General features: G+C 42.8%; 1 protein-coding gene across 1 annotated transcript; it reads left to right on the top strand.

Moving 5' to 3' along the window:
* The first annotated feature begins 412 nt into the window (after nt 1–412).
* Nucleotides 413–24,158, top strand: LOC141101767 (thioredoxin-like). Its single transcript, XM_073591075.1, has 5 exons — nt 413–564; nt 13,625–13,729; nt 17,396–17,455; nt 17,536–17,601; nt 23,959–24,158. The coding sequence occupies exons 1-5, from the start codon at nt 427–429 to the stop codon at nt 24,022–24,024; spliced, it is 435 nt and encodes a 144-aa protein (XP_073447176.1). The 5' UTR covers nt 413–426; the 3' UTR covers nt 24,025–24,158.
* The last annotated feature ends 3,390 nt before the right edge of the window (nt 24,159–27,548 follow it).

Here is a 27,548-nt window from a genome sequence, read left to right as displayed (position 1 = left end):
AACTGAGGAAAAAATTTGCCTTTTTTTAAAAAAAATTGGGGATGTTTATTATAGCAAAAAGTACAAAATATTGTGTTTTTTCAAAATTGCCGCTCTTTTTTTCTTTATAGCACAAAAAATAAAAACTGCAAAGATGATCAAATACCACCAAAAGAAAGCTCTATTTGTGAGAAAAAAAGGATGTCAATTTTGTTTGGGTACAGCATCACACGACCGCGCAATTGTCAGTTTAAGCGACGCCGTGCCGTATCGCAAAAAATGGCCTGGTCAGTGAGCAGCCAAATCTTCCTGGGCTGAAGTGGTTAAATGGTATCGCAAAATTATTTTTACCTCTATGTGTTCAAGGCATAATCCACACATATATTCAGGGCACACCCAAATAATATTGAGCAAAGAGATAATTAAAAAGGTATGTGGTTTAGCTACATGTCAGTAATTAGTGTATGTGTATATATAGGGAATTCTGAATCAATTTATTGCAGTCTGATATCAGCCAGTAAACTGAGCGTGGAGACAGATCAAAGGAAGAGCTACACAAAGATAATGGAAAAAATCAGTGATCAGGTACTTTTTCTTTTTTTTAAAAGGTGCTATTTAGATTTTCCATATAAAACCCTACTAAGTAAATGAGTTAATTGGCATTTTCCTGTATTCAGGAGTAAGAAACTATAGCCAATCTAGGGATTATCTCTGTTATCTGTAATGCTAGGAAATCTGGATAAGATTTATTTTTATTATTTGGTGGCGCATAGGCAAATATTTAGTAAAAACTATTTCAGAGATGTTAATAATTTAATATTGACTAGACTGAGGAATGACTAATGGAGTGGGGTAAGAAAATCCCCCAGGGATGAACCACTCTACATAAGTCCAGGAAGCAGGCACAGAGATAACAAGTAATAGTTTTTTCACTTAGTATAACTAAACCCCAAATTTTGGATTGTCCCCAGAACAGTAACAAAAGGTAAATCTTCCAATTGTGACACTAGTTCTGATTACCCTGGAGACAGCCAGGGATTCGCTGACTTTGGAGGGATTTCCTCACTTCCTGTTTTGGTAATGGGACAGGAAGTAAAATGCAATTTCCCCATTGAGACACAGATGAAACACAAAAAATTGGACATCTCATTTATCCAAAATGAGACAAAGGGTTTTTTGCCTTTGATTCTACTTTAACATAGACAGACAGTTATGGGAGGAGAACACCAGTCAAGATTGGCATAGAATCTGAATATTTGGTCTTTTCACCATTACCTTGCAAACCAGTTGGACCCCTATACTCACCTATTCAGCGTACTACACTTATAAGTCTCTATTTTTGCCATTCTGATTATACACACAAATGTCACATAATCTTCACTGTCTGTCCCCCCCCCCTTTTAGTAGCATTTGCTTAAAGAAATTCTAAAGGCTTAAGGTTTTTCACCTTCATGCATGCTCTGTATGAAGGTAAAAATCCTTCAGTATGCAGCTTCCCACTATACTTACCTGAGCCCAATCTCAATTCAGCAATTTGCACAAGAGCAGAGTCTCTCTTCGCTCTCTCTCTCTCTCTCTCTCTCTCTCCTCATTGGCTTAGCCAATGACTTCCAATGCTGTCAATCACAGCCAGTGAGGAGGGAGTGGGGGGTGGGGCCGAGCCCCGCTCTGTGTGTCTTATGGACTTACAAAGCGAGCATGCACGAGTGCCACCATAGCAAGTGGCTTGCTATAAGTGCACTCAGCAGGGGGGAGGAACCAGGAGCATGAGCGTGGGACCCAATAAGAGGAGGATCGGGGCTGCTCTGTGCACAACCATTGCACAGAGCAGTATAACATGTTTGTTTACTTCAACTTTTTTATTATCTTTAGTATCACTTTAATTTCACAATTAATACTAAAAATTATTTTGACGTGTAAAGGAGCTTGGGGGGGGGGGTTGCCCCAGGTGTCAAGCTAGGTATGCCACTGGCTCTATCCAGAATAAAAAAAGGAGGAGATGATATGTGAGTTCAGGTGAGAGGTCAGTAACTGTCATCACCGAAATCCTGATTTTAAGTAAAACTAAAGGCAAAACTTCTTTTTTGTTTTGGATAGAATGCTTGTCAGCTTTTATTGCTGTCTGTGACCCTGTTAAGGAGATTCACCCTCTCTATTTGTTCTGTTTACTATTGTAGCGCACCCACCCCACATAGGAGCCGCTGGTGAAACCTTGCAAAACCATGCACACTGAATTTCACAGGCTCCCAGAGTCAGAAAACAGTCCAGTGCTTGTTTTGTATTTTTATTGGGGGGGATAAAACTTGGATGGGGAGTAGGGGTATTATGGGATGCCCACTTGACTTAGAACAACTCTTCACGGACAACTTTCCTATGTACAGTCTATAAACATTCCACTGCTTCCCCAGCACGCTTGCTTGCAGAAATCCTAGCTGGAGCAGTGATAGTTAATCTGATAAAAAAGGAAACAGTCAGATTTTGAACCAAAGGCCCTTTACAGGCAGGGACCCCGGGTTGTGCAGCAAAGTACAGTGTCCAGCTTACATCCCTGTGGCTAAGAGTTGCCCACCCCCTGCCAGCCCACTTGCTGGGGATTGGCTGGGGCCCTCCTCATAAACTCCAAGAAGCTCCTCCTAATCTCCTACTCATTCTTCTAGAAGCTTCTCCAAGGTTCAAGCAAGTAGGGGGAGGAATCAGAGGTGCTGCCTGATGAGTCATCCAGCCTCCCTGACTCATCCCTGACCCAGATTCAACCCAGGATGGCTCTCAGTCAGCCTAAATTTACCAACACTACAGCTTACAAACTATGTACACCTAGAACACTAGGCTAGAGGGTGCTACACCCCCCCCCCCCCCAAAAGGCCAGCCTATCCCCATGGCTGGGAAAAAATGAAAAAATAGCTCCTGCGCCCAGGAGCAAGGTCATCCTTTAAAAATACAGTTTTGGGAGGGATAAAGGGAAACAAATTGAACCAGGGTATGTACAAATAAGTTAGCATGTCAAAGATAGGCATTTCTTCAAATCACATACTGTATGTACATTACAAAATCAGCAATATATACACCCTAGCTACAGGTCCCTGCAGATAACTCTGCCAAAATATAAGGCACAGAGAATTGAGCTGGAGCACCTACCCCTAAAGGGAAGCCCTTCCAACAAGCTTGAAAATGTTGAGTCCATTACACAGCAGGGTGAACAGCCATCCACAACGAAACCTGCAAACAGAACAAGAAAAGAACACATTCCTATCACTGACTTGCTATCTAATCTGTACAGTCTGTCAGCAGGGGGTTATGATCCTGCATGACAGAGACAATAAAGAAATAAACACAGAAATGTCTCTCTTTTTTTGCCAAGAGTCTCTGGTAGGAGGAGCCCTTCCAAATTTAGCAAACGGCACTAGGCCTCGTTCAAAGTTCTTCAGTTGGGAATGGGACATCAATCTGGAACAGATGAGGATTTTGGGCCGGCCTAGCCCATGAACAACAAAGGACACAGGCAGCAATCTTCACAGCTCTCCATGCTAAGTTTTACCTGCAAGCTGAACTCTCCCATCAGTCCTTCACAGGTAATAATGAGGATTTGGCAGTCTCTTCAGGTTGCCATCAGCTCCTCTAACAGTGACAGAGTGGCTCTTGGTGGGCTGTCCTGCTTTTACAACCACCACCACCCTGTCTCTGTAAATAGCTCTTCCCAGCCACCATTCTTGTCAAATGTCCAAGCTTGATTGCAATGCTGTCCCCGCAAAGACTTGGGGACATGCATGTACTCCCACACCATCTCATTCTCCCACTCTCCCTGGGAGTTTTCAATGATGTCCATGATTTTGGAAGGGACATGGGGTAGTCCAGACCCCACTCTAGAGAGGTTCTTCACTTACCTCCCGCTGGGATCTGGAAAACCAAAGCAGTTCTCTTGGCTTTCCCTTCCAGGAAGGACACAGGCTTTGGGCAATCTCACAACCCACTGCCTGTATTCAGCTGCTCTGGTCTGGGTGGTAGAGGGTCTGTTGAAAAATTTCTGCCTCACACTGACTGGGATCTGCACGGCTCTTCCAGTCCCTTTGGATTACCCTGGCTCATCCTTCACTTCGGACAGCACCCTCTCCTGCTTTCGAGTTGGTCCCCACTCCCATTCCTCCTCGGAGCTGCTGTAAAGTGACCAGCCTGCAAACTCATCATCCTTGGGCCCAAAGTCTGCCTGCAGTCTGGATGACCCCCAGTCTATACACCCACCACTACCACTCCCCACTGGCTCACCTGAAGATGGATGGTCTTCCAGCACTGGCTCCTTCCAGATGGGGCTGGCAGGGTGTACGGGCGTGGCCAGCATCTCAGGGACAGCATCTGGCTCCCGTTGGGCAGTGGTGGCAGGTACAAGCTCCCTGATCTGGCTGCAGGCCAAGGCAGATTTCTGACTTTCTTCCCCAATGTTGTTTGTCTTCGCAGGGGAGTCACCAGCCTCAGACTCAACCCCGCCTTTAGCAGATGATTCAAGGCCTACACTGGCCTCCGGGGATTTCTGTGGCTGTTTCCTGTAGAGGCCTGACTGCAGGTCCATGCTGTAGTTGAGTGGTCCCTGTTCACTAGGTGTGAGTCAGGTGAGTGGCTTGTTGCAGTGCCCGTACTGGATCCAGGCACTGACCACCACGGTCAGTCTTCTGCATCCAGGAAACAGTAAACACAGCCTCTCCATCCCCTTGATCACCCCCAGTGCGAATCCCCCTCGATACTCCAGCCTGACACCAGTGTCCACCAGTGTCAGCTCCTGCAGATCGGGCAACCAGGTCAGCGCTGGGTACACACATGCACCTTCCGCCATCTTGCTCCTCTCTCTTACTGTTAGCAGGACACGCTGGGACTCCTCCGGGGCGTGGCTCCACCCCCAAGCTTCCAGACTAGCTGGCATCCGCAGCTCTGATAACTGTACTGAAGTTTACAGGCACACTGATGACACTGGCACTTGCAGAATTTATCAGAACATGCCACCCAGTACTGATTGTGCCCGAGCAGATAGATCAGTTGGCAGCAAGCATTTACTGTGGTTGCCAGGAGCAACAGCAAAGTTTGTAACACACATCATACTGTAGTTAGCAGGTTTAGGACAGTCCTTAACATCAGCTGTGGTTGGGCAACTGATAGACCCCTCTTGCAGACACCCTGCTCACCATGGAAACAGCACACATTTTGTTGTACACTTTAACCCCTTCAGATCCGCGCTATAGCGGAATGACGGCTACAGCGCGGATCTACTTTGCCGGGAGGCCGTTATAGTGTTGTATGACCGCGCAATTGTCATTCAAAGAGTGACAGCTATAAAAGCTGAAAATTGGTCTGGGCAGGATGGGGGTTTAGGTGCCCAGTAAGCAAGTGGTTAATGTTGTCAGCAGGACATTTCAGCATACAGTCACTTTTTCCAGCTTCAAGCAGACCACTGAACATTTTGTAATCCATGGGCGCAATCGCCCACCGTGGTTGCCACAGGTGACGGCACATTACACATTTCTTAATGAATAGCAGGTTATTGGTACAAGTGTCCATCTCAGCCGTGGTTGGGGCAACTGGGTATGCAGGGTTGCAGTAGTTTTGGCAGCAGCTCCTGCTGGTTGCTATGGGCAACAGCAGTTGACTTTAAGTACACAGTCACAAATAGGCAGAGCACATAAGTCCTTCTCCCTGGCTTTAACCCTCCGTGGTCTTGGAGCAAAGCACATTTCCCCGGCTCGATGAATCTTCGGTTGCTAGGAGCAATGGCTGTGCAGGTTATCCTGGGTTATATGCTGGACAACGCCCCCAAGTGTAACGCACCCAATGTAGGAGCCGTTGGTGTAATAGCATCCCCCACCCTGCACAGCCTAGCATACCGAATTTCACAGGCTACCAGAGTCAGAAAACAATCCAGTGCTTGTTTTGTATTTTTATTAAGAAAATAAAACTTGGATGGGGAGTAGAGGTATTATGGGATGCCCATTTGATTAGAACAACTATTCAGGGATAACTTTCCTATGTACAGTCTATATACACTCCACTGCTTCCTACAGCACACTTGCTTGCATAAATGCTAGCTGGCACACTGATCGTTAACCTGACAAAAAAGGCAACACTCAGATTTTGAAGAAAAAGCCCTTTACAGGCAGGGACCCAGGGCCCCTTGGGTTGTGTAGCAAAGTACAGTGTCCAGCTTACATCCCTGTGGCTATTGATCCCATCACCACTTCTTCAGGTACTGCCACCCTGCCTGGCTGCAGTTGTCCCTTTCACTAGCCCACCTGGCTTCTTCTCCACCACAGTCCTTCCAGACTGCACACTCACCAGCCTACCTGGTTGACTTCTCCTGGAAATCTCCTGGACATGCCGACTCTCTCCTGAGTCCTCACACCTGGTCCCATGCATCCAAGAAAGAAGTCCTCCTTGTGTTATAGAGAGTCCCTCCATCACCTGAGCCCCAGGCCCAAGGTCACCCCCCCAGACTAGAGGGCACCATCAAGGGCCACTGACAGCCTCCTTAGCACTCCATCCTCATCTTCCACCCAACTGCCCCTTGCTGGCATGACCCAGAGTATTTAAGAGGTGACCACCGCCTGCCAGCCAACCTGCTGGGGATTGGCTGGGGCCCTACTCAATACTCCAAGCAGCTCCTCCTAACCTCCCACCCATTCTTTTGGAAGCTTCTCCAAGGTTCTAGCAAGTAGGGGGAGGTACCAGACGTGCTGCCTGATGAGTCATCCAGCCTCCCTGAGTCACTCATCCCTGACCCAGATTCAACCCAGCCAGGCTAAATTTACCTACACTACAGCTTACAAACTATGTACACCTAGTACACTATGCTAGAGGGTGCTACACCATTATCATTGAAAGTGAAAGTAAAAGAAAATCCCAGATTTTGGGTTGTCCCCAGAAAAATAATAGAAGAGAAATCTTCCACTGAGAACCCTATTTCTGGTGACCTGAGGGTCTCCAAGGAATTCCCTCAATTTGCAGGGATTTCCTCTCACTTCCTGTTTGGCTATGGGACAGGAAGTGAAGGAAAATCTCTGCAATGGGACACAAATGATGAAAAAAAAAAAAGGACAAGGGTTATAACCCTCCCTTGCTCTATCCAAAGTAAAACAAAATGATCTGCTTATAGTTCTACTATAACCACTTAGAGATCGCCCACCGCCTATATTATATACTCCGGCAGGGCGTCTCTATATCACGAAACAACGTACCTGTAAAGTCCATAAATCTATCATCTATTTTGTAGACGCTATAACTTTTGCGCAAACCAATCAATATACGCTTATTGTGATTTTTGTTACCAAAAATATGTAGAAGAATACATATTGGCCTAAACTGTTTTTTTATATTTTTTTTGGCATATGTTTTATAGCAGAAATTAAAGAATATTATTTATTTTTTTCAAAATTGCCAGTCTTTTTTTGTTTATAGCGAAAAAAAACAAAACAAAACGGAGAGGTAAAAAAAAATACCACCAAAAGAAAGCTCCATTTGTGGGGAAAAAAAGGACATCAATTTTATTTAGGTACAGCGTCGCATGACCCGCAATTGTCAGTTAAAGTTATGCAGTGCCGTATCGCAAAAAATGGACTGGTCATTAAGGGGGTAAATCCTTCCGGGGCTGAAATGGTTAAAGCATAAACTTAAATCTATATTTTAGTATGTTTGGCACCATGTCTAACTAATACCTCCCAACTTTATGTGAGGAGAAAAAAGAACACCTTTTAGTATAAACTTTGAAGGCAAAGGATATTAACCTGCAATGCTCCAAGTTACATGCTCCAATGCTCCAAGTCCGTGAAAAATTGATACTCAAAAAATAATTGATTAAACCCACAAGAGTTTTTTTCTCCCCTACATTTTCCTTATGCTGGCTTTCCAAACTAACAAATACAAAAATGTAGTGGTGGATATGTAGTTTACTGCAGTATAATGCCCCGTACACACGGTCGGATTTTCCGATGGAAAATGTCCGATCGGAGCGTGTTGTCGGAAATTCCGACCGTGTGTGGGCTCCATCGGACATTTTCCATCGGATTTTCCGACACACAAAGTTGGAGAGCAGGAGATAAAATTTTCCGACAACAAAATCCATTGTCGGAAATTCCGATTGTGTGTACACAAATCCGACAGACAAAGTGCCAGAGATGAAAGCTATTGGCCACTGCCCCGTTTATAGTCCCGACGTACATGTATTACGTCACCGCGTTTAGAACGATCGGATTTTCCGACAACTTTGTGTGACCGTGTGTATGCAAGACAAGTTTGAGCCAACATCCGTCGGAAAAAATCCTAGGATTTTGTTGTCGGAATGTCCGAACAAAGTCCGACCGTGTGTACGGGGCATAACACTTCTGGTAGCAAAACAGTACATTTCATATCAGACCAAAAAGAGGGACAAATGAAGTAGCATACTGCAAATAAAATCCAGCTGAAAGAATAGATGGCCAGTAACAAGTGAATCCCCCATTTTAAGCACCCCAAACTTAAAAAAGGGCCTACCAAAAAAAACAAAAAACATACGAAATAAATTGAAACCCAAAAATACCCAACTCTCAGAAAAAAGGTAGCCAGTGGTTTTACTGTCCAAGGAGCTAGCAATCAGAATTATCCCTTTTGCTGCAAGTGGTGTAAGTCTTACAGCATCAGCAGCATCATTTACAACCACACATAGCTGTTATTGCTGTCAGGATTGAGTGTGTATTTTTTCAGCTGATGGTTGGCTTACTTGTGCAGTGATGTGCATTCCCTGGTTGTCGTGGACAGAGAAGAAGTTAATAAAGCACTATATGTTGAGTGTAGTAGACCTCCGATGTCTCATTAAAGAGAACCTGTAACTTCCATCGTGCTGCCTAAATAAGCTCAATTAAAAAAACACCAAATACATATTTTTAAAGTATGCACAGGTGCACCTACATACAAAAATGATTAAGCTACACATGGTAGGTATTGCCACACACGATGGAGTGAGAGTAATATTTATAATTCTAGGGGTATTCATTCATGGTTAACTCTAAACTAATGACCAATAAGGGCTTAAAATATTGCCTATGGACAATTTTGGATACCATAGTTTGTTACCGTTTCACAGGTGTTCACAATTTTAAGGTTTGTCACATTTGGTATCTATTTACTCAACTCAACCTCCTCTTTTAACCACTTCCCGCCCGGGCTGTAGATGTCTATAGACGTTCTCAGGTGCATGAGCTGCCTGCGTGCCCCCTGCGGGGCGCGCTCTGTGATCACCGAGTCAATTAGATCCGATCCCGGCCACTTACCACGTGATCAGCTGTCTGCCAATGACAGCTGATCATGTAATGTAAACAGAAGATCGGTAATCGTCTTTTTTTCTCCTCGCGCTATCAGCCGATCACCGGCTTCTGTGAAAGGGACATCGACCTCGAACAGGGAAAGCCACCGCAGCCTCATCTGTGCCCTCCTCATGTCCCGTCACCACACCTTGTGAGCCCTCTCCCTTAGGTTTTAGACTCACCAGAAGGATTATGGAATTGCGCCTGTAATAAATCCGCTCCTGGATCTGGGACTGTCTTTAATCTAGGTAGCACTCATGACAAAAGAATGGTACACATAGCGTGATACCGTCTCAAAGATATATTTATTTAAAACCATTACCCCCTTATAGATGTACACTTACAAACGAAATGAAAGTAAAAACATGTAACAAATGCAGTGCTGCTGGTGTGTCTGTATCTCACTGCTCTACGGATCTCTCAAAGAGCGGTGTTACCCGGGTAGAGACTTCACCTGCTAGCACCAACGATAGCCGGGTTGTCACGCCCTGACCAGTTTCGTCATCACTTTGTCAGTGTCCACACAGCGTGGCGTCTTACATTTATAAGGTGTGAGAACACGGCATTAACCCTGCCCTCACCCCACAGATAATCTCATTCAGGCTATCTCACTGAACAGACTTATCTATTAGTAATAAGAGGGCACGTTGTTGTGACAACATAAGCTATACAGAGATACATTGTGGCACAACAAACCCACAATTATCTCCTTTGTTAACCAGACCTTATCTATATAATGTAACAGCTTGTGTTTAATTTTAGTTGATCTGAGCTACTCGATTGCAAACCTGATCTGAGTTGTCTGATCTTACAGTGTTATGGGTCACAACACACAATGATTAAAACTTATCCTATTAAATTGAAAATTAATTGATTTCTTAATCACACACGTGCCCCAATCATATACAACAGATTACATTAATGTTAGCTAATTCCTGATTACATAAACATCAATATCAAACTTTATTTAACAATATTAAAATCAAAACTTCAAATGCATAAAACGATAAAAACGTTTAAAACCATCACAACCTATCAATAATCACCAATAAAACAGTTCAAGTCTAGTTCGTTATTTATTCATTTAATCTCTCTATGCTGTTTGTCAGCTTTTCCCTGCAACAGAGTCCAATTCACTGATGCTATGCTATAATGTGTTCCCCCCCCCCTTTTAATAGTGAGGCTTACCAAAAGCCCCTTTTGGCCTTCTAAGCTTGCTGGCCAAAGGCCATGCAGTGCATTATGGTTTAAATAAATTAATTCTCTAGGGTGAATTTGTATATAAAATTGCCTAGACCATGCATCTTAGGACCTCAAGATTCACCTCAAACCCATGGAGCAACATATCTGAACCTCATCCCGATGGCAGACTAAATGCAGCACATTTAAACATGTATTGGCAACACTTGTTACTGTAACATTCCATAAATAGAAATTAGTGAGTTTCATTTTGGTGAAGAATCCTGAAAAAATTGACTTTAAATGGTTGAGTAGTATGTTGTATAACAAGAAGCTGTTTCCATTTCTTACATTGTCTGGAGGAAATCAAAACCATCTAGAATGAGTAGACATGTAGAATCAATTTGTGTTCTGTGATGCCAGATTTTACCACTAGGTGATGCTGTGGGGGAACTTGTATTGTTCTACTGATGAAAATAAGAAGTGGAAGAAGAAACTTCATAAGCCAATTTAAAACTACTGGGGGTTAAACCAGTGTGCTTCCTAAATTAATCAAACTATAATTTGTTTTTATTACATATATACAGTGGGGACGGAAAGTATTCAGACCCCCTTAAATTTTTCACTCTTTGTTATATTGCAGCCATTTGCTAAAATCATTTAATTCTTTTTTTTTCCTCATTAATGTACACACTGCACCCCATATTGATAGAAAAACACAGAATTGTTGACATTTTTGCAGATTTATTAAAAAAGAAAAACTGAAATATCACATGGTCCTAAGTATTCAGACCCTTTGCTCAGTATTTAGTAGAAGCACCATTTTGATCTAATACAGCCATGAGTCTTTTGGGGAAAGATGCAACAAGTTTTTCACACCTGGATTTGGGGATCCTCTGCCATTCCTCCCTGCAGATCCTCTCCAGTTCTGTCAGGTTGGATGGTAAACGTTGGTGGACAGCCATTTTTAGGTCTCTCCAGAGATGCTCAATTGGGTCAATAAGTCAGGGCTCTGGCTGGGCCATTCAAGAACAGTCACGGAGTTGTTGTGAAGCCACTCCTTCGTTATTTTAGCTGTGTGTTTAGGGTCATTGTCTTGTTGGAAGGTAAACCTTCGGCCCAGTCTGAGGTCCTGAGCACTCTGGAGAAGTTTTTTGTCCAGGATATCCCTGTACTTGGCCACATTCATCTTTTCCTCGATTGCAACCAGTCTTCCTGTCCCTGCAGCTGAAAAACACCCCCACAGCATGATGCTGCCACCACCATGCTTCACTGTTGGGACTGTATTGGACAGGTGATGAGCAGTGCCTTGTTTTCTCCACACATACCGCTTAGAATTAAGGCCAAAAAGTTCTATCTTTGTCTCATCAGACTAGAGAATCTTATTTCTCACCATCTTGGGGTCCTTCAGGTGTTTTTTAGCAAACTCCATGCGGGCTTTCATGTGTCTTGCACTGAGGAGAGGCTTCCGTCGGGCCACTCTGCCATAAAGCCCCAACTGGTGGAGGGCTGCAGTGATGGTTGACTTTCTACAACTTTCTCCCATCTCCTGACTGCATCTCTGGAGCTCAGCCACTGTGATCTTTGGGTTCTTCTTTACCTCTCTCACCAAGGCTCTTCTCCCCCGATAGCTCAGTTTGGCCAGATGGCCAGCTCTGGGAAGGGTTCTGGTCATCCCAAACATCTTCCATTTAAGGATTATGGAGGCCACTGTTCTCCTAGGAACCTTAAGTGCAACAGAATTTTTTTGTAACCTTGCCCAGATCTGCGCCTTACCACAATTCTGTCTCTGAGCTCTTCAGGCAGTTCCTTTGACCTCATGATTCTCATTTGCTTTGACATGCACTGTGAGCTGTAAGGTCTTATATAGACAGGTGTGTGGCTTTCCTAATCAAGTCCAATCAGTATAATCAAACACAGCTGGACTCAAATGAAGGTGTAGAACCATCTCAAGGATGAACAGAAGAAATGGACAGCACCTGAGTTAAAGGGGTTGTAAAGGTAAATTTTTTTTTTTTTAAAAATAACAAACATGTTATACTTACCTTCACTGTGCAGCTCGTTCTGCACAGAGTGGCCCCGAACCTGGTCTTCTGGGGTCCCTCGGCAGCTGTTTCAGCTCCTCCCCACAAGCATTAACCACCTTAATGCGAGCTCCCTCGCATGGTGGTGAGTGCTTGCGGGCGCGCTCCCGTGATACAGCCGGCGGCTGTAGCCGCTCACTGTATCACTCGGCCCCGCCCCCCGGCGCGCCGCATCATCGGATGTGATTGACAGCAGCGCGAGCCAATGGCTGCGCTGCTTTCAATCCATCCACTGCAGCCAATCAGCGACCAGGCTGAGCTGCAATGAAGATGACGAGAACGAGCAGCGAAGATTCGAGGCGTCAGGTAAGTAAAACGGGGGGGGCTGGGGGCGGCGGTATTGTCAAAAGTTTTTTCACCTTAATGCATAGAATGCATTAAGGTGAAAAAATTTTTACCTTTACAACCCCTTTAAATATATGAGTGTCACAGCAAAGGGTCTAAATACTTAGGACCATGTGATATTTCAGTTTTTCTTTTTCAATAAATCTGCAAAAATGTCAACAATTCTGTGTTTTTTTTTTGTTTGTTTTTTTGTCAATATGGGGTGCTGTGTGTACATTAATGAGGAAAAAAATGAACTTAAATTATTTTAGCAAATAGCTGCAATATAACAAAAAGTGAAAAATTTAAGGGGGTCTGAATACTTTCGGTCCCCATTGTATATATATATATATATATATATATATATATATATATGATTAATTATTGGTTTACTTTTTTGCAAACTATTAACTGTAACTTTCGTTTCATTTTCAGTATAGGTTAGTGACATTCAATACACCTTTTGCACCTCCAACATGCTCAAAAATGAGCATGTTAGAAGGTGCAAAAAGGCTTTTTTTTTTTTTTTATTGGAGATTTTTAGGCTTTACCTTGCTGCTGCCCATTTGCACTTTAATAAAGAGCTATATGGATGCGGATATACTAGATATATACTATAGGTCCTTTTTGCAGACACCTTTGGAAATATTGAACACTTTTCGCATCTATCTGCAATTCACAATTATTTACAACTATTTTAGTATATTTCCAAATACGTGATACCGTAACTACATTTTCTCTTTTCAGCAAAGGCTACAACAGATAGTGAATGATGCTGGTAATAAACTTATAGTGGTTATGTTCATGAACAAAAACTGCCCTCATTGCAGAAGAGCATTGCCTTGGATGGAAGTAAGTACTTCAAAAATGTATTTTATTTAACAATAAGAGTTAACTATGATTAACAGCAGACCCTCATCTGCAGACTTCACAATGTTTGTTCAGTGTTATTAAACCCTTGTGAAAAAAAAATCCTTGCAGCAGCATACTTTTTCTATCCCTTATTTCTCTGTGGCCATCTTTTCTGCAAAATCATTTCTTGAAAGTCATGTCCAATGTATTTTCTGCTATAGGGTGGCAACATTACCTTGCAGGACCTTACTGCAGCCCCAATGTAGCCACCCTGGTGTTTGCACTCCCAGCCTCCAACTTGCTGTGTCAATGCTGAGTGCACAGACATGCATAGGCGGTATCAAAGGCCCCCATTACAAACCACTCCACTGCTCCTCCTGCAAATGTTATTATTGACAGTGACTTCATTCCTGGTAATCTCCTGAGCTATCTGACTGTTCAATGAAGTGACTTAAGCTAAGCTCCTTAACTGGAAGTTCAGGAAAGCAACACAGAGAGGGACCGAGCACTGAGAACTTGAAAAAGCAAATAGTATGTCTTTAGGGCTGGGGTCTCAACTGTTGTGAAACTACAAGTCCCATGAGGCATTGCAAGGCTGACAGTTACAAGCATGACTACCTCAGGCAGAGGCAAGATGGGACTTGTAGTTCTGCAACAGCTGAGGGGCCACCAGTTTTAGGGCATATTTATTAGGGGTATGGAGCAAAAGGGAAAAATTATCTTTGCGATGAGGGCTTAATACTAAGTGTCACATAGTTATATTCACCTAGTAAGTTAAAAGCAATAAAGATACAAGTAACATAATATTATTTGATTAAAACTTAATGCTTTAATCATATATATTATACATGCATATTTAAATGTACAGAGACTGAGCAGATGGAATAATTTTAAAAGAGCAGGTTACTCTAAAGCTGGACACACACATCATAATATGACTGAGCTACTTACTCTATGTGAGAGAGAAAGACTAATGCCCTGTACACACGACCGGTTTTGCCGTCGGAATAAACTCTGAAGGTTTTTAGAACGGAGTTCCGACGGAATTCCGCTCAAGCTGTCTTGCATACACATGGTCACACCAAATTCTGACCGTCCAGAACAAGGTGACGTACAACGGGACTAGAAAACGGAAGTTCAATAGCGAGTAGCCAATAGCTTCCGTCTCCTTGCTTCAGTGCATGCGTCGTTTTTGGTGCGTCGGAACAGCATACAGACAAGCATTTTTTCCGATAGTAATTTGTTCCGCCTGAAAAATATAGAACATGTTCTCTATCTAAATCCGTCTGAATTTTTCACAGAAAAAGTCCGATGGGGCATACACACGGTCGGAATATATGATGAAAAGCTCCCATTGGACTCTTTCTGACGGAAATTCCACTCGTGTTTACGCGGCATAAGAGCCCCTTCACACCAGTGGGTCCACAATATGGTCCATATAACATGCATGCACTGGTATGCCTTGTGTATGATAGTGCTACACTATATTACCAAAAGTATTGGGACACCTGCCTTTACATACACATGAACTTTAATGGCATCCCAGTCTTAGTCCGTAGGGCTCAGTATTGAGTTGGTCCACCCTTTGCAGCTATAACAGCTTCAACTCTTCTGGGAAGGCTGTCCACAAGGTTTAGGAGTGTGTCTATGGGAATGTTTGACTATTCTTCCAGAAGCGCATATATTTCCAAGTGACTTCAATATTTTACAAGTGACATTTGAAGAAGGAAAAAAGGGGAAAACTATCCACTGGGACAGAGACATTAAAAAGGCCTGACAAGGATTCTAATTATTCCCTACTATATCAAAAATATTAACATACAGCAACCCCTGCTGGGCACTGTGGTTTCTTCTGCTGGCTTCTATGTTCCTACACAACACAGAAGTGTTAGACAGCAATCGTATCTGTAGATCAGCTGTCAGCTAGGATAGTCCCCAAGGTAGTGTTTGGCAGGCTGGGGATATAACTTAGCTAAATGGTGCCACAGGCACAAAGTTTTTGTTATATGGTGCCATCAAGGACCTGCAACCATTTTGGCCCAGACTGTTATGTTTTAGTTTTGTTTTTTGTTATTTAAACGTTTATGTTTAATAAAAGGCAGATTTGGCCATTTTAACTCCACTTCTGAGTAGTGTTGTTGTTTTGGAGGGGTTACGGGGAGGTGGAGTGTGGCGAGTATTATTTGAAGTATTTAGGTGAGCTCTGAACTACCCTGGTCAAGTAAAGTAGGGCCATCTTGAATGGGCTAACTAAAGATAAAAGACTGTGTTGACTTAATAAATAACAAATATTTCTAGGCATAAAGAGTATGTAAACCCAACATTGCATATTCCTCATGTGTGCCTGCTGTACCATGTACTTGTATGAGAAAGTATCCTGTTGTCTTTGTATTGCTTCCTTTGTGTGAAATCCCTGGTGTTTCTGCCAGTCCCTCTGCTTTCCTACTAAAAACTGACCACACTAATCAGGAGAACACACCGTGGTCAGTTCTTTAGCTGTGCTGGGAACTCAGTGTGCTGATCATCACCTATAAAAAAGAGTTTATAATGTTTGTTTGTTCTTTTTATATCTATACACAAATGTTTTGCTTTTAATTTCTATTTTTTTTTGGGTTGTTTTACAAAGTGAGGGTTTACAAATACTTTAAGATCGTCTGTGCTTGTGAAATGGAAAAATATGAAGATTCTATAAATATTAATAAGTAATGCATTAAAAAACTACGTCTCACCAATGCAGAATTAAATTAATATGACAGCCATAAAATGAATTTTCTACCTCTGGCATGCTTGGCGATGTCTAAGGTACAATAGGTATTTATGTATATATACTGTATCTGTGCTAATTTTGTGTATGTGCATGCATGCATGTTTAGTAGGGAAAGGGGTTTTTTAATTTTATAATTTTATATTTACATTTTTTTTTACTTTTTTTTTTTACTTTGGTACTGCTAATAGGGGGCTAATAAGCACCTATACATTAGCACTTATGCAGTGATAGGCACACTTTATGGAGACATCAGACTTCTGTTAGATTCCCGATGTCTCATTTGCCTCCAGCCAGTACAGATCTGGGATACAAGCCCCAATCTGCAGCTTACCTGGCCACCTTGGAAGAGTGAGCCCCTTCAAGTTGACCCTGTGATGATAATTGGGAATGGGAGTTTAATAATGTCCTCCCACTCTGCTATCCTGAACACCCCCTGGATCGATCAAGGGATCCCATCAACAAGAAGAGCAACGTAAGGCTTAGGACAGGGAAGGGTCAGCACACTGACCACATGGGGAGCAGCACAAGGCAAGAGAAGTGCCACTAGGGTTTTGAAGTGATTAGGTGACTGTACTGTCATTGGATCACTTCTACATGAAGTTCAAAGGGCTGCACGATTTGCAGAAAACAAACTCAGAGGTTACAGCAATGACAATGAAAAGATTGCTCATGCAGGAAACTTGGTTGGTAACGAGTGGTTACCGATCAAGTCTTCAGATCTCCCGAGGCTCTAGCTACCTCCCGGAGTTCAGTACTGTTGCTGCTGACTTTAATTACGACTTTAATGCAGGCTTAAAGTTGAAGGTTGCAGAATGTTGCAGTGAGTGTTTCTAAATATACTATTTGTAAAGTATATTTGTCACAGATGTCACATACAAGATTTCCTTTTTATTTAATAGAAACTGGCCTTGGAAAAAACCCTTGTCATTTTTGTAAGAATTGATGTTGGAGAAAACCCAGTAAGTGCTATATAAAATATTTTTTATTTCTCAGCAGGCTTGTTATTTTTTTCTAATACTATTTTATATTTCATTATTAGGGTGTTGTGAGGGAATATGATATCCGTGCAGTGCCAGAATGTTTTTTCATCAAGACTGGAGCTATGGTATGTGATAATACCAATTTATATATTCCTAACACAAGTTTCTCTTTATGTCATTTTTGTTATCCATGTGTCAGGGGGTTATTTGCGAGCCAGAATTTCGATGTGTGTACGCCCCCCCCCCCCGTTCAACCAAAGCCGATCAATAGATTGGTTTCTCAGGAACATTCCTGTTGAAAAACCTTTATCGACCAACGGCTGCTTCCACTGATCAGTGTATTCTGACAGCCCCCACTCTCTGAATGTAACAGCATAGCAGGGGGATTCTTGCATCCATATCACTTGTATGGATGCATGAATCTGTCAGTCTTTCATTTATTCAGCCCTCCAATTGAAGAAAAAAAAACGAACAGTGTGTACCCAACTTTAGAGTGTGTGATAATCTAATAAAATGAAAATTAATGGCTCATGCACATCCGTACAATATAAACAGACTGCCATATTTTAGTGCCCAGGAGCCCCTGGTGCTATGTCACGCCACCCATAGATATAAATGCATGAAGGCTTGTATAAAGTGGCGCATGCACTCAAACTTAATGCCTTGAGCGCAAGCAGTGTGCACTCTGGACACAATATCTGTGCACATGCACCACTTTAAGGAAGTAACAATGCATAGCCATCTTCACCTATTCATGTCTATAGGTGTCTGTATGTCACAGCAGGGGCTTCCGGGCACTAAAATACACCTGTACAATATAAACAGTTGTGTTGTGGTGTGCTGCTTTGACTTGTGCATCTGTGCAATGCATTGGGGTATCATTCACAATAAAGGGCACCACAACACACTGCACATAAAGCAGGCACGTTGCCATACGCCTAGTGGAATGCATTGCCAAAACTCACTAAGTGTGAAGTGGCCCTCCAACTTTTGGCCAGCTATTCTTGTGACACACATCTTAGCTAATCTGAACAATCGCTCTATTTCTTGCTGGTTTACCATCACTGTTTGCTGCTTCATGGATTATCTCTATGCTCTTTGGAGATAGATGATAATGCTAATTAACCCTTCAGCAATTAGGTTTGAGGATTAAAGTGACATATGAAGCTAAAAACTGGATCAGGAAATAAGTGTGTCATCTCTCCAGCTATACAGTGTGTACAAGGAGCATAAATCACGACTAGGTGACCAGAATTAAAACTTCTTTGGCAGGTAAAAAAAAGGAAACATGGAGCATGACTCGTGCTAAGAGATTGGAAGCACACTCAAATAGCTCCTGGAAGAAGGCAAGGTTCACAACCTTTCTTTACCATCTAACTTCCCCAAATGGGCAAATACCAATTTTTGTAAATATTTTGTTAAATCTTTTCATGTGACAACACTGAAGAAATGACACTTTGCTACAATGTAAAGTAATAAGTGTACAGCTTGTATAACAGTGTATATTTGTTGTCCCCTCAAAATAACTCAACACACAGCCATTAATGTCTAAATCACTGGCAACAAACATGAGTACACCCCTAAGTGAAAATTTCCAAATTGGGTCCAATTAGCCATTTTCCCTCCCATTCTCATGTGACTCGTTAGTGTTACAAGGTCTCAGGTGTGAATGGGGAGGAGGTGTGTTAAATTTGGTGTTATCGCTCTCACTCTCTCATACTGGTCACTGGAAGTTCAACATGGCACTTCTTGGGAAAGAACTCTCTGAGGATCTGAAAAAAAGAATTGTTGCACTACATAAAGATGGCCTAGGCTATAAGAAGATTGCCAAGACCCTGAAACTGAGCTGCAGCACGGTGGCCAAGACCATACATCGGTTTAACAGGACAGGTTCCACTCAGAACAGGCCTCGCCATGGTTGACCAAAGAAGTTGAGTGCACGTGCTCAGCGTCATATCCAGAGGTTGTCTTTGGGAAATAGACGTATGAGTGCTGCCAGCATTGCTGCAGAAGTTGAAGAGGTGGGGGGTCAGCCTGTCAGTGCTCAGACCATACGCCGCACACTGCATAAAATTGGTCTGCATGGCTGTCGTCCCAGAAGGAAGCCTCTTATAAAGATGATGCACAAGAAAGCCTGCAAACAGTTTGCTGAAGACAAGCAGACTAAGGACATGGATTACTGGAACCATGTCCTGCGGTCTGATGAGACCAAGATAAACTTATTTGGTTCAGATGGTGTCATGCGTGTGTGACGTCAAACAGATGAGGAGTTCAAAGACAAGTGTGTCTTGCCTACAGTCAAGCATGGTGGTGGGAGTGTCATGGTCTGGGGCTGCATGAGTGCTGCCGGCACTGGGGAGCTACAGTTTATTGAGGGAACCATGATTGCTAACATGTACTGTGACATACTGAAGCAGAGCATGATCCCCCTCCCTTCGGGCACTGGGCTGCAGGGCAGTATTCCAACATGATAACAACCCCAAACACACCTCAAAGACGACCACTGCCTTGCTAAAGAAGCTGAGGGTAAAGGTGATGGACTGGCCAAGAATGTCTCCTGACCTAAACCCTATTAAGCATCTGTGGGGCATCCTCAAACAGAAGGTAAAGGAGCGCAAGGTCTCCAACATCCACCAGCTCCGTGATGTCGTCATGGAGGAGTGCAAGAGGACTCCAGTGGCAACCTGTGAAGCTCTGGTGAACTCCATCCCCAAGCGGGTTAAGGCAGTGCTGGAAAATAATGGTGGCAACACAAAATATTGACACTTTTGGCCCAATTTGGACATTTTAACTTAGGAGTGTACTTACTTTTGCTGCCAGCGGTTTAGACATTAATGGCTGTGTGTTGAGTTATTTTCAGGGGGCAGCAAATTTACACTGTTATATAAGCTGTACACTCACTATTTATATTGTAGCAAAGTGTAATTTCTTCAGTGGAAGTAGACAATAGGGTTAATTTACTAAAACTGGAGAGTGCAATATTTGGTGCAGCTCTGCACAGAAACCAGTCAGCTTCAAGGTTTTATTGCCAAAGCTTAATTGAAGAAGCTGAAGTTAGAAACTGACTGACTATCATGCATGGCTTCACCAGTTTTTGCACTCTCCAGTTTTAGTAAATCAGCCCCAAAGTCTCAAGCTTGGTGGCCAGTGGGAGTAAAAAAAATATATAGCACCTGTGGTCAGGAGAAGGAACAGTGCCCCATCATTGGTGTCAATGGGAGGAATAGTGCCCCATCGCTGGTGTCAGTGAGAGGAATATTGCACCATTGTTGGTATCAGTGGGCGGTATAGTGCCCCATCATTGTGCTGGTTGGAGGAATAGTGCACCATCAATAGTGTCAGTGGAAGGAATAGTGACCCATCATTGGTGTCAGTGGAAGGAAAAATGCCCCATCACTGGAGTCAGTGGAAGGAATAGGGCTTCATTATTGATGTCAGTGGAAGGAATAGGGTTTCATCATTAGTGTAAGTGGGAGGAATGAGCCCCATTTTTGGTATCTGTGTTAGGAATAGTGCCTTGTATCAGTGTGAGGAACAGTGCTCCAAGGGCAGGGAATCACTCCTGTTGAGATATTGTGTTCTGATGGCGGGGAGCCTTTCCAATGATAAGGAATACTGGCTATAGCACCAGTGGCACTATTTGTTCAGAAAAAAACCCTGACTTCTTTACAACCAGGGTGCCTATACATGGATCAAAATTCGGCTGAATTTTGATCCATGTATGGCGGGTTTAGGGACATAGATGATTCTCTTCCACATGATATACTATGGTTCTTATAAAGCTTTTCACAGATAATGCTCTTGGCTGAGTAGTTACCACATGAAAGCAAGGAAACCTCACATGAGTAGGTCAGAAATCACAGTGTTACAACCAGAAGCTCACTGTTCTTCACCCTAGAAGGGTTGAAAAGGTCCTGGATAGGACATCAATTTCCATTTAGAAGCCCCAGGACCCGCCTTGCTTCTTTTCCAAAAGGGTTATTCACAAACCTGCCCTTTTGGAGATACTCCGTCATCTTGTGTCATTTTCTCTCCTGGACAGAGGCCTCTGCACATATTCCTAACCCAAGGCCTGTTACCCGGAATAAATTATGTTAAGTCTAGTTTCTTTTTAACACTCTATTGCATTAACTCAGGCACATACAACAATACATCCCCTTCATAGCACACAGTCACAGTGCAGAACAATATTAATACACAGTACCATTGCAATATAGAACTAGTATTAACATCGCAGTACCATTTTCCCAGTTGTTTACAATCAGTACACACGCTGGATGTCCCTCAATCCTAAGTCCCAGGGCCATCCTCAACCAAGCCACAGACCTGCTAAGCGAAGGTGCACAGACTCACTACATCACCAGAGAAGGGGTGTCAAAAAAGGGCACTACACCTGCAAACAGGGTTATACAGCAAGATTAAATTCTGCAAAGTATATGCAAAGACAGACCATGATAGAATTAAGGTATTCTGTTTTTTACCCCTTTCTAATAAATTGGATAATTGAGACGGGGAAGTCATTTTTATAAAGTGTATTGTCAATCTAACAAAAAGTGGTGGGTCTTCGTTATTTCAATTATTTTTGCCATAGATAATGTCACAAGCTGAAAGTCTGATCCCTCTAAGGGGTGGACTGGCTAACCATAAATTAGTTTCACAGCTGGGGCTAGGCAGTAACATTGACCACAGAAGAGTCACAGAGAGTTGCAAGGAGTCTTGGAGAAGCTGGGTACCCATTGGCACCGAAAAGGCAAGTCCAGTGTGTCCAGCCGTACAGCGATGATGAGAGCTCTTAGCAGTGCTCAGGTGTAGAATCTAAGAAGGTGTCTTATTTTCATCAGAACTCCTAAATTTGGAATTGGGTTCTGCTGCAGGCAACACCCAGGTTGCAACCCTCTGACTTACTCAAGCAGGCAGCGACTGGGAATAGAGAGCAGATATTGTAGCTAGGAGATACTGGGATCACAAGTCTGTAGGGTAGACAGTCCAAACTGGTAGGAGTGCATACAGTAGCACCAGGGCCGTTTGAAGGAATTTGGGGGCCCCAAGCAAAATGGACATGGAGGCCCCCCCAACCCCCCCCACACGCACACAAAGCCCCCCTTATTACTTCCCCCACCATGTTCTTTTTAACCCCCCTCCTTACCGCGTACCGCGCAGCAGGAGATTCAGTTTTCTGTTCCCGGCCGGCCAGACTGAAAGGAAGTGAGCACTCAGTGTGTACACTTCCTGTCAGTCCAGCTGCGAACAGGAAACTGAATCTCCTGAGTCCTGTACCGCGCGGACTGCAGGAGGAAGGTAGAGGAGTTTGGCCATGCTACAGGCTGCAGCTTATAGGAAGCAGCGGCCGGCGGCGCGGCTGGGGCCCCAAGCCAGCTCGGGGCCCCAAGCAATTGCTTGTTTTGCCTGTCCTGTCGCGACAGGCCTGAGTAGCGCAGATGAATGAAATGGACTGAGAGTCACAGGTGCTAGTAACGAGAGGCTGGCTGGCACACACATGGAATGACACTGGTGCAAAGGGGAAGGTAACTGACTGGAGTACACAGGAAGATACAATGATGAATGCAGACTGGTTGCTGGTAGGGGTGCACAGAGTCACTGAGACACAGGCATATGTTACAGAATAGAGTGCACAGGGATCATTAATCTGGATGAAGGCTGGAGTGCATGAAAATCACTGGAGAGACAGGCAAAGTGAGAAGGCACTGGGGATCACAAAAGAGCTCACTAGGAATGCCGGGGGTTTGGCTGCCCCTTTAGACAGTGCCTCCACTGTGAATGGCTGCAGAGGCGGAGGAAGATGGAAGACATGGGCGCACGTGGAAGGTAAGAAACTGGTGCTGGAGCAAGGAACAGGTGAGTGTGACAGATGAAAGTGGTGGGTCCAAAGGATCCTTCTACCAAATTAAAGTTCATGCAGTAGCATCTCCAATCCAGGGCATCAAAGAGAAGGATACTGCCATGGCAAGGAGCCACTCGCTTGCTAGCAGTTCAGATGTAAGAATACAATTCCTAATGCTTTTGTTTAAAAAGACTGCTAAACACAAATGCAGTTCTGTTAATATTTGTTTGCATTTTCACAATAAAACAAAAATACAGAAATCTGATAAATGATATATTAAAATTGAAATATGAAGATATTTAACATGAAGTTCATCCAAGCAGAAAGATAGACAAAATACAGCTCAGTTTTTACATGAAATATTCGAGCAGATGTCTCTCTAGTTGACATTCACAGAGCTCTGGACATCTATAGCACTCATATTGCTATATTAACATGAGAATGTCTGCTGTAAAATACTGAAAATACTTTATATCATGCATGATGAGGACAGATGGGGGACTGCACCCAGCATCCCCCTCACCTGCACTAACATTGTGAAATAGGTCTGTTTGAGCACATTTTATTAAAATATATCTATGTTTTTCTTTTTACTTGAGAACCACATCTAAACAGTACTTAAAAAAAATATTGCTTTCAGAGGGAGCGCATAGCAGGAGCCGACCAAAAGACGGTAGAAAACAAAATCCAAGAGCTCTCTGGCTGAGAATGATTCAAAGAAGTGTTTACGATTCTATACATATAATTACATTAGAAAAAAAAAAACAATCAATCTTTTATTCATGTTTGTGATGTAAAAAGCAAATTCAAAAAATAAAACATTGTCTTCCTTGTTTAAAATTTCAAGAAATGAAAATCTATCTTATCTGTATAAAACTGAAGACTTAGTACTTGTTTACAGAGTTATCTGAAAATGATGACAATAAAAAAATAATTAAAAAAAAGTGTTGTTCCTCTGGTTTTTACCGAATAAACTTGTTTTTTGCAAAGCAGGATTTATTTAAAAACAAATTTGTATTTGTTAGTATAAAACATTGGTGCTTTTCGTGAAGCTGGGAATTAAATCAAATTCTCACAAAAGAGGTCCTTTATTTTTCTGCATTTTACAATTCTGCTAGGGCAGTAGTTGACATATAGACAGGTACTGCTGTGCATGCATTGAACATATTTGTTCTAACCACATAATAAGTACTAATACAGGATATCACTGAAAAAGAATAATGAACACAAATGTTAAAGATTATACTTTTCCATACTCAAACATCATATATATTGCAGAAACAGCCAGGGGCAACAATTCCTTATACATTTGCAACATTTGCAGTATTTCAAATATCTCTCCAGATATCTCTCCAACATACCATCCATAATAATACACTATGTAGAAATCTTAAAACATGTATGGCAATATGTGTAGCCCAAGACATTATCAAACAAGGCCGGGGTTGTATAGACTTTGGTGAACCCTTGGATGTACAAAGGTGATCCAACTGTTCTATAGTTTTTGCATCAGCAGTACATTCACATGGGCCTAAGCCACAGCTACGTGCCACTACTCCCTTCTCTTGTAGCAATGTGTCACTGCATAGTCATTGATTTTTGTACATTTTTTGGTACATATTCCCTGACTTTTTACCTTTGTTGTACTCAGCTCTGATGGTAAGTAATTGTTTTTTGACAACTTTCTTCAACAGTCAGGTGAAAAAAGAAAATACGCTGGCTACACAGTACCAGAATAAACTTTGTGGAGGCCCCTAGGCAGTCTAAACCCTGGGGCACCCCCCACAGACTTGTGAAGGTTTCTTGTGCATGCACTCTAGTGGGATAACATTGAACTAAGTTGTGTGCATATCAGCCACTAGATGGGGATGACCATCACCACTGTACATTACACATATGTAGGTTGCACCAAAATTATTTATAAACTGACAGCTGAAAAAAGATGAGCTTTTAAGAGACAAACTGTAATGTGAACTTGATGTCTATGGTTTATGTATTTTAAGTTGTTATTGGGTACATTACATTAATACAGTATTTTCTTAATAGAGTCTTTAAAGGAGTTGTAAAGGCAGAAGGTTTTTTTTACTTTTAATGCATTCTATGCACTAAGATAAAAAGCCTTCTGTGTTCAGCAGCCCCCCTAATACCTACCTGAGCCCCATCTCTATACAGTGATGTCCACGAGTGTCTAAGCAATCCAAGACTCTTTCTCCTGACTGGCTGAGACACAGCAGCGGCGCCATTGGCAACCGCTGTAGTCAATTAAAGTCAGTCAGCCAATCAGAAGAGAGAGGGGGTGGGGCCGGGTCGCAAATCCGTGTCTAAATGGACACAGGGAGCTGCAGATTGGCTCAGTTGCCCCCAGAGCAAGCTGCTTGCTCTGGGGGCACTCAACAGGAGGGAGGGGCCAGAAGCATCAAAGAGGGACTCGAGAAGATGTTTATCTGGGCTGCTTTGTGCAAATCCAATGCAACAGAGCAGGTAAGTGCAACATGTTTGTTAATTTTATTGCAAAAAAAAAAAACAAGACTTTACAACCACTTTAATGTAAAGTTTTCGTTTCTTTGTATTGATTTTTTTTTTATATTTGTAAATAAATTAAGAAAGCTTCATTGTAATTTTCAAGATTAAGAGGCATGGAGGAGCTCAGCTATGATGATAGATTAGAGGAACTGAATCTATTCCCTCTTGAGAAGAGGAGATCAAGGGGTAATATGATCAACATGTATAAATATATAAGTGGTCCATGTAGTGAACTTGGTGTTGATTTATTCACTTTAAGGTCATCACAGAGGACAAGGGGGCACGTCTAGAGAAAAAAAGGATTTCATCTCCAAATACAGAAAAGGTTTTTTCACAGTAAGAGCTGTGAAAATGTGGAATAGACTCCCTCCAGAGGTGGTTCTGGCAAGCTCAGTAGATTGCTTTAAAAAAAGCCTGGATTCTTTCTTAAATGTACATAATATAACTGGGTACTAACATTTATAGGTTAAGTTGATCCAGGGAAATTCCAATTGCCTCTCGGGGGAATTTTTTCTCCTGCTGTAGCAAATTGGATCATGCTTTGCTAGGGATGGTCGCCTTCCTCTGGATCAACTGTGGGTGAAGGATTGTGTATATATAGGATTGTATGATTTTTTTTTTTTTTCAATTGGTTGAACTAGATGGACTTGTGTCTTTTTTCAACCTGACTAACTATGTCGCTATGATTAAATCAATGTTATTTTGATCTATTGTTGCAGGGCACTTAAACAGCATGGGGCTCATATGTTGGTGCCTACTCTGTCTATTTGGTAATCCGGCACTGACGCTGCATGAAAATTGTTGAATTGTTTTCAACATATTTGATCAGGTAAACATTAATGCCCCGTACACACGGTCGGATTTTCCGATGGAAAATGTCCGATCGGAGCGTGTTGTCGGAAATTCCGACCGTGTGTGGGCTCCATCGGACATTTTCCATCGGATTTTCCGACACACAAAGTTGGAGAGCAGGAGATAAAATTTTCCGACAACAAAATCCGTTGTCGGAAATTCCGATCGTGTGTACACAAATCCGACGGACAAAGTGCCACGCATGTTCAGAATAAATAAAGAGATGAAAGCTATTGGCCACTGCCCCGTTCATAGTCCCGACGTACGTGTTTTATGTCACCGCGTTTAGAACGATCGGATTTTCCGACAACTTTGTGCGACCGTGTGTAGACAAAACAAGTTTGAGCCAACATCCGTCGGAAAAAATCCTAGGATTTTGTTGTCGGAATGTCCGAACAAAGTCCGACCGTGTGTACGCCCTATAAGTCTACAGATAACGATGATATACTTGAACAAATGATACATAAAACTGACAGAGTGTGTTCCACGTGACAAATCAGCATTTTCCTTTAACCACTTGCTGTCCACGCTATAGCCGAATGATGGCCACAGCGCGGACCTGAATTTCCACGAGGCCGTCATGTGCACGCTCCCTGCGCGCGATCACAGAGTCACTGAGATTCGGGTGATCACCGATCCGAGTAAGGGGCTGGTCCCTGCCCCTTACTATGTGATCAGCTGTCAGCCAATGACAACTGATCACATGATGTAAACAAAATCTCGGTAATCATTTTTTTTTCTCCTCACGCCAACAGCGTGAGGAGAAAAAAAAAGCCAATCACCGGCTCATTTGCAAGGGACATCGGTCCCAAAGAGGGAGAGGCAATTATGCCTCATCTGTGAACACCAGTACCC

Source organism: Aquarana catesbeiana, linkage group LG01 (genome assembly GCF_042186555.1).
Source record: "Aquarana catesbeiana isolate 2022-GZ linkage group LG01, ASM4218655v1, whole genome shotgun sequence".
In the NCBI taxonomy this organism is placed as follows: domain Eukaryota; kingdom Metazoa; phylum Chordata; class Amphibia; order Anura; family Ranidae; genus Aquarana; species Aquarana catesbeiana.
This window is presented reverse-complemented; position numbering and strand designations above follow the sequence as displayed.

Excerpts from the sequence above, each read along its gene's own strand:
- LOC141101767 (XM_073591075.1), top strand. The coding sequence starts at position 427 with ATGTCAGTAATTAGTGTATGTGTATATATAGGGAATTCTGAATCAATT. Across the intron at positions 17,456-17,535 it reads TTGATGTTGGAGAAAACCCA|GGTGTTGTGAGGGAATATGA; the intron begins GTAAGTGCTATA and ends TTTCATTATTAG. Across the intron at positions 17,602-23,958 it reads TCATCAAGACTGGAGCTATG|AGGGAGCGCATAGCAGGAGC; the intron begins GTATGTGATAAT and ends TATTGCTTTCAG.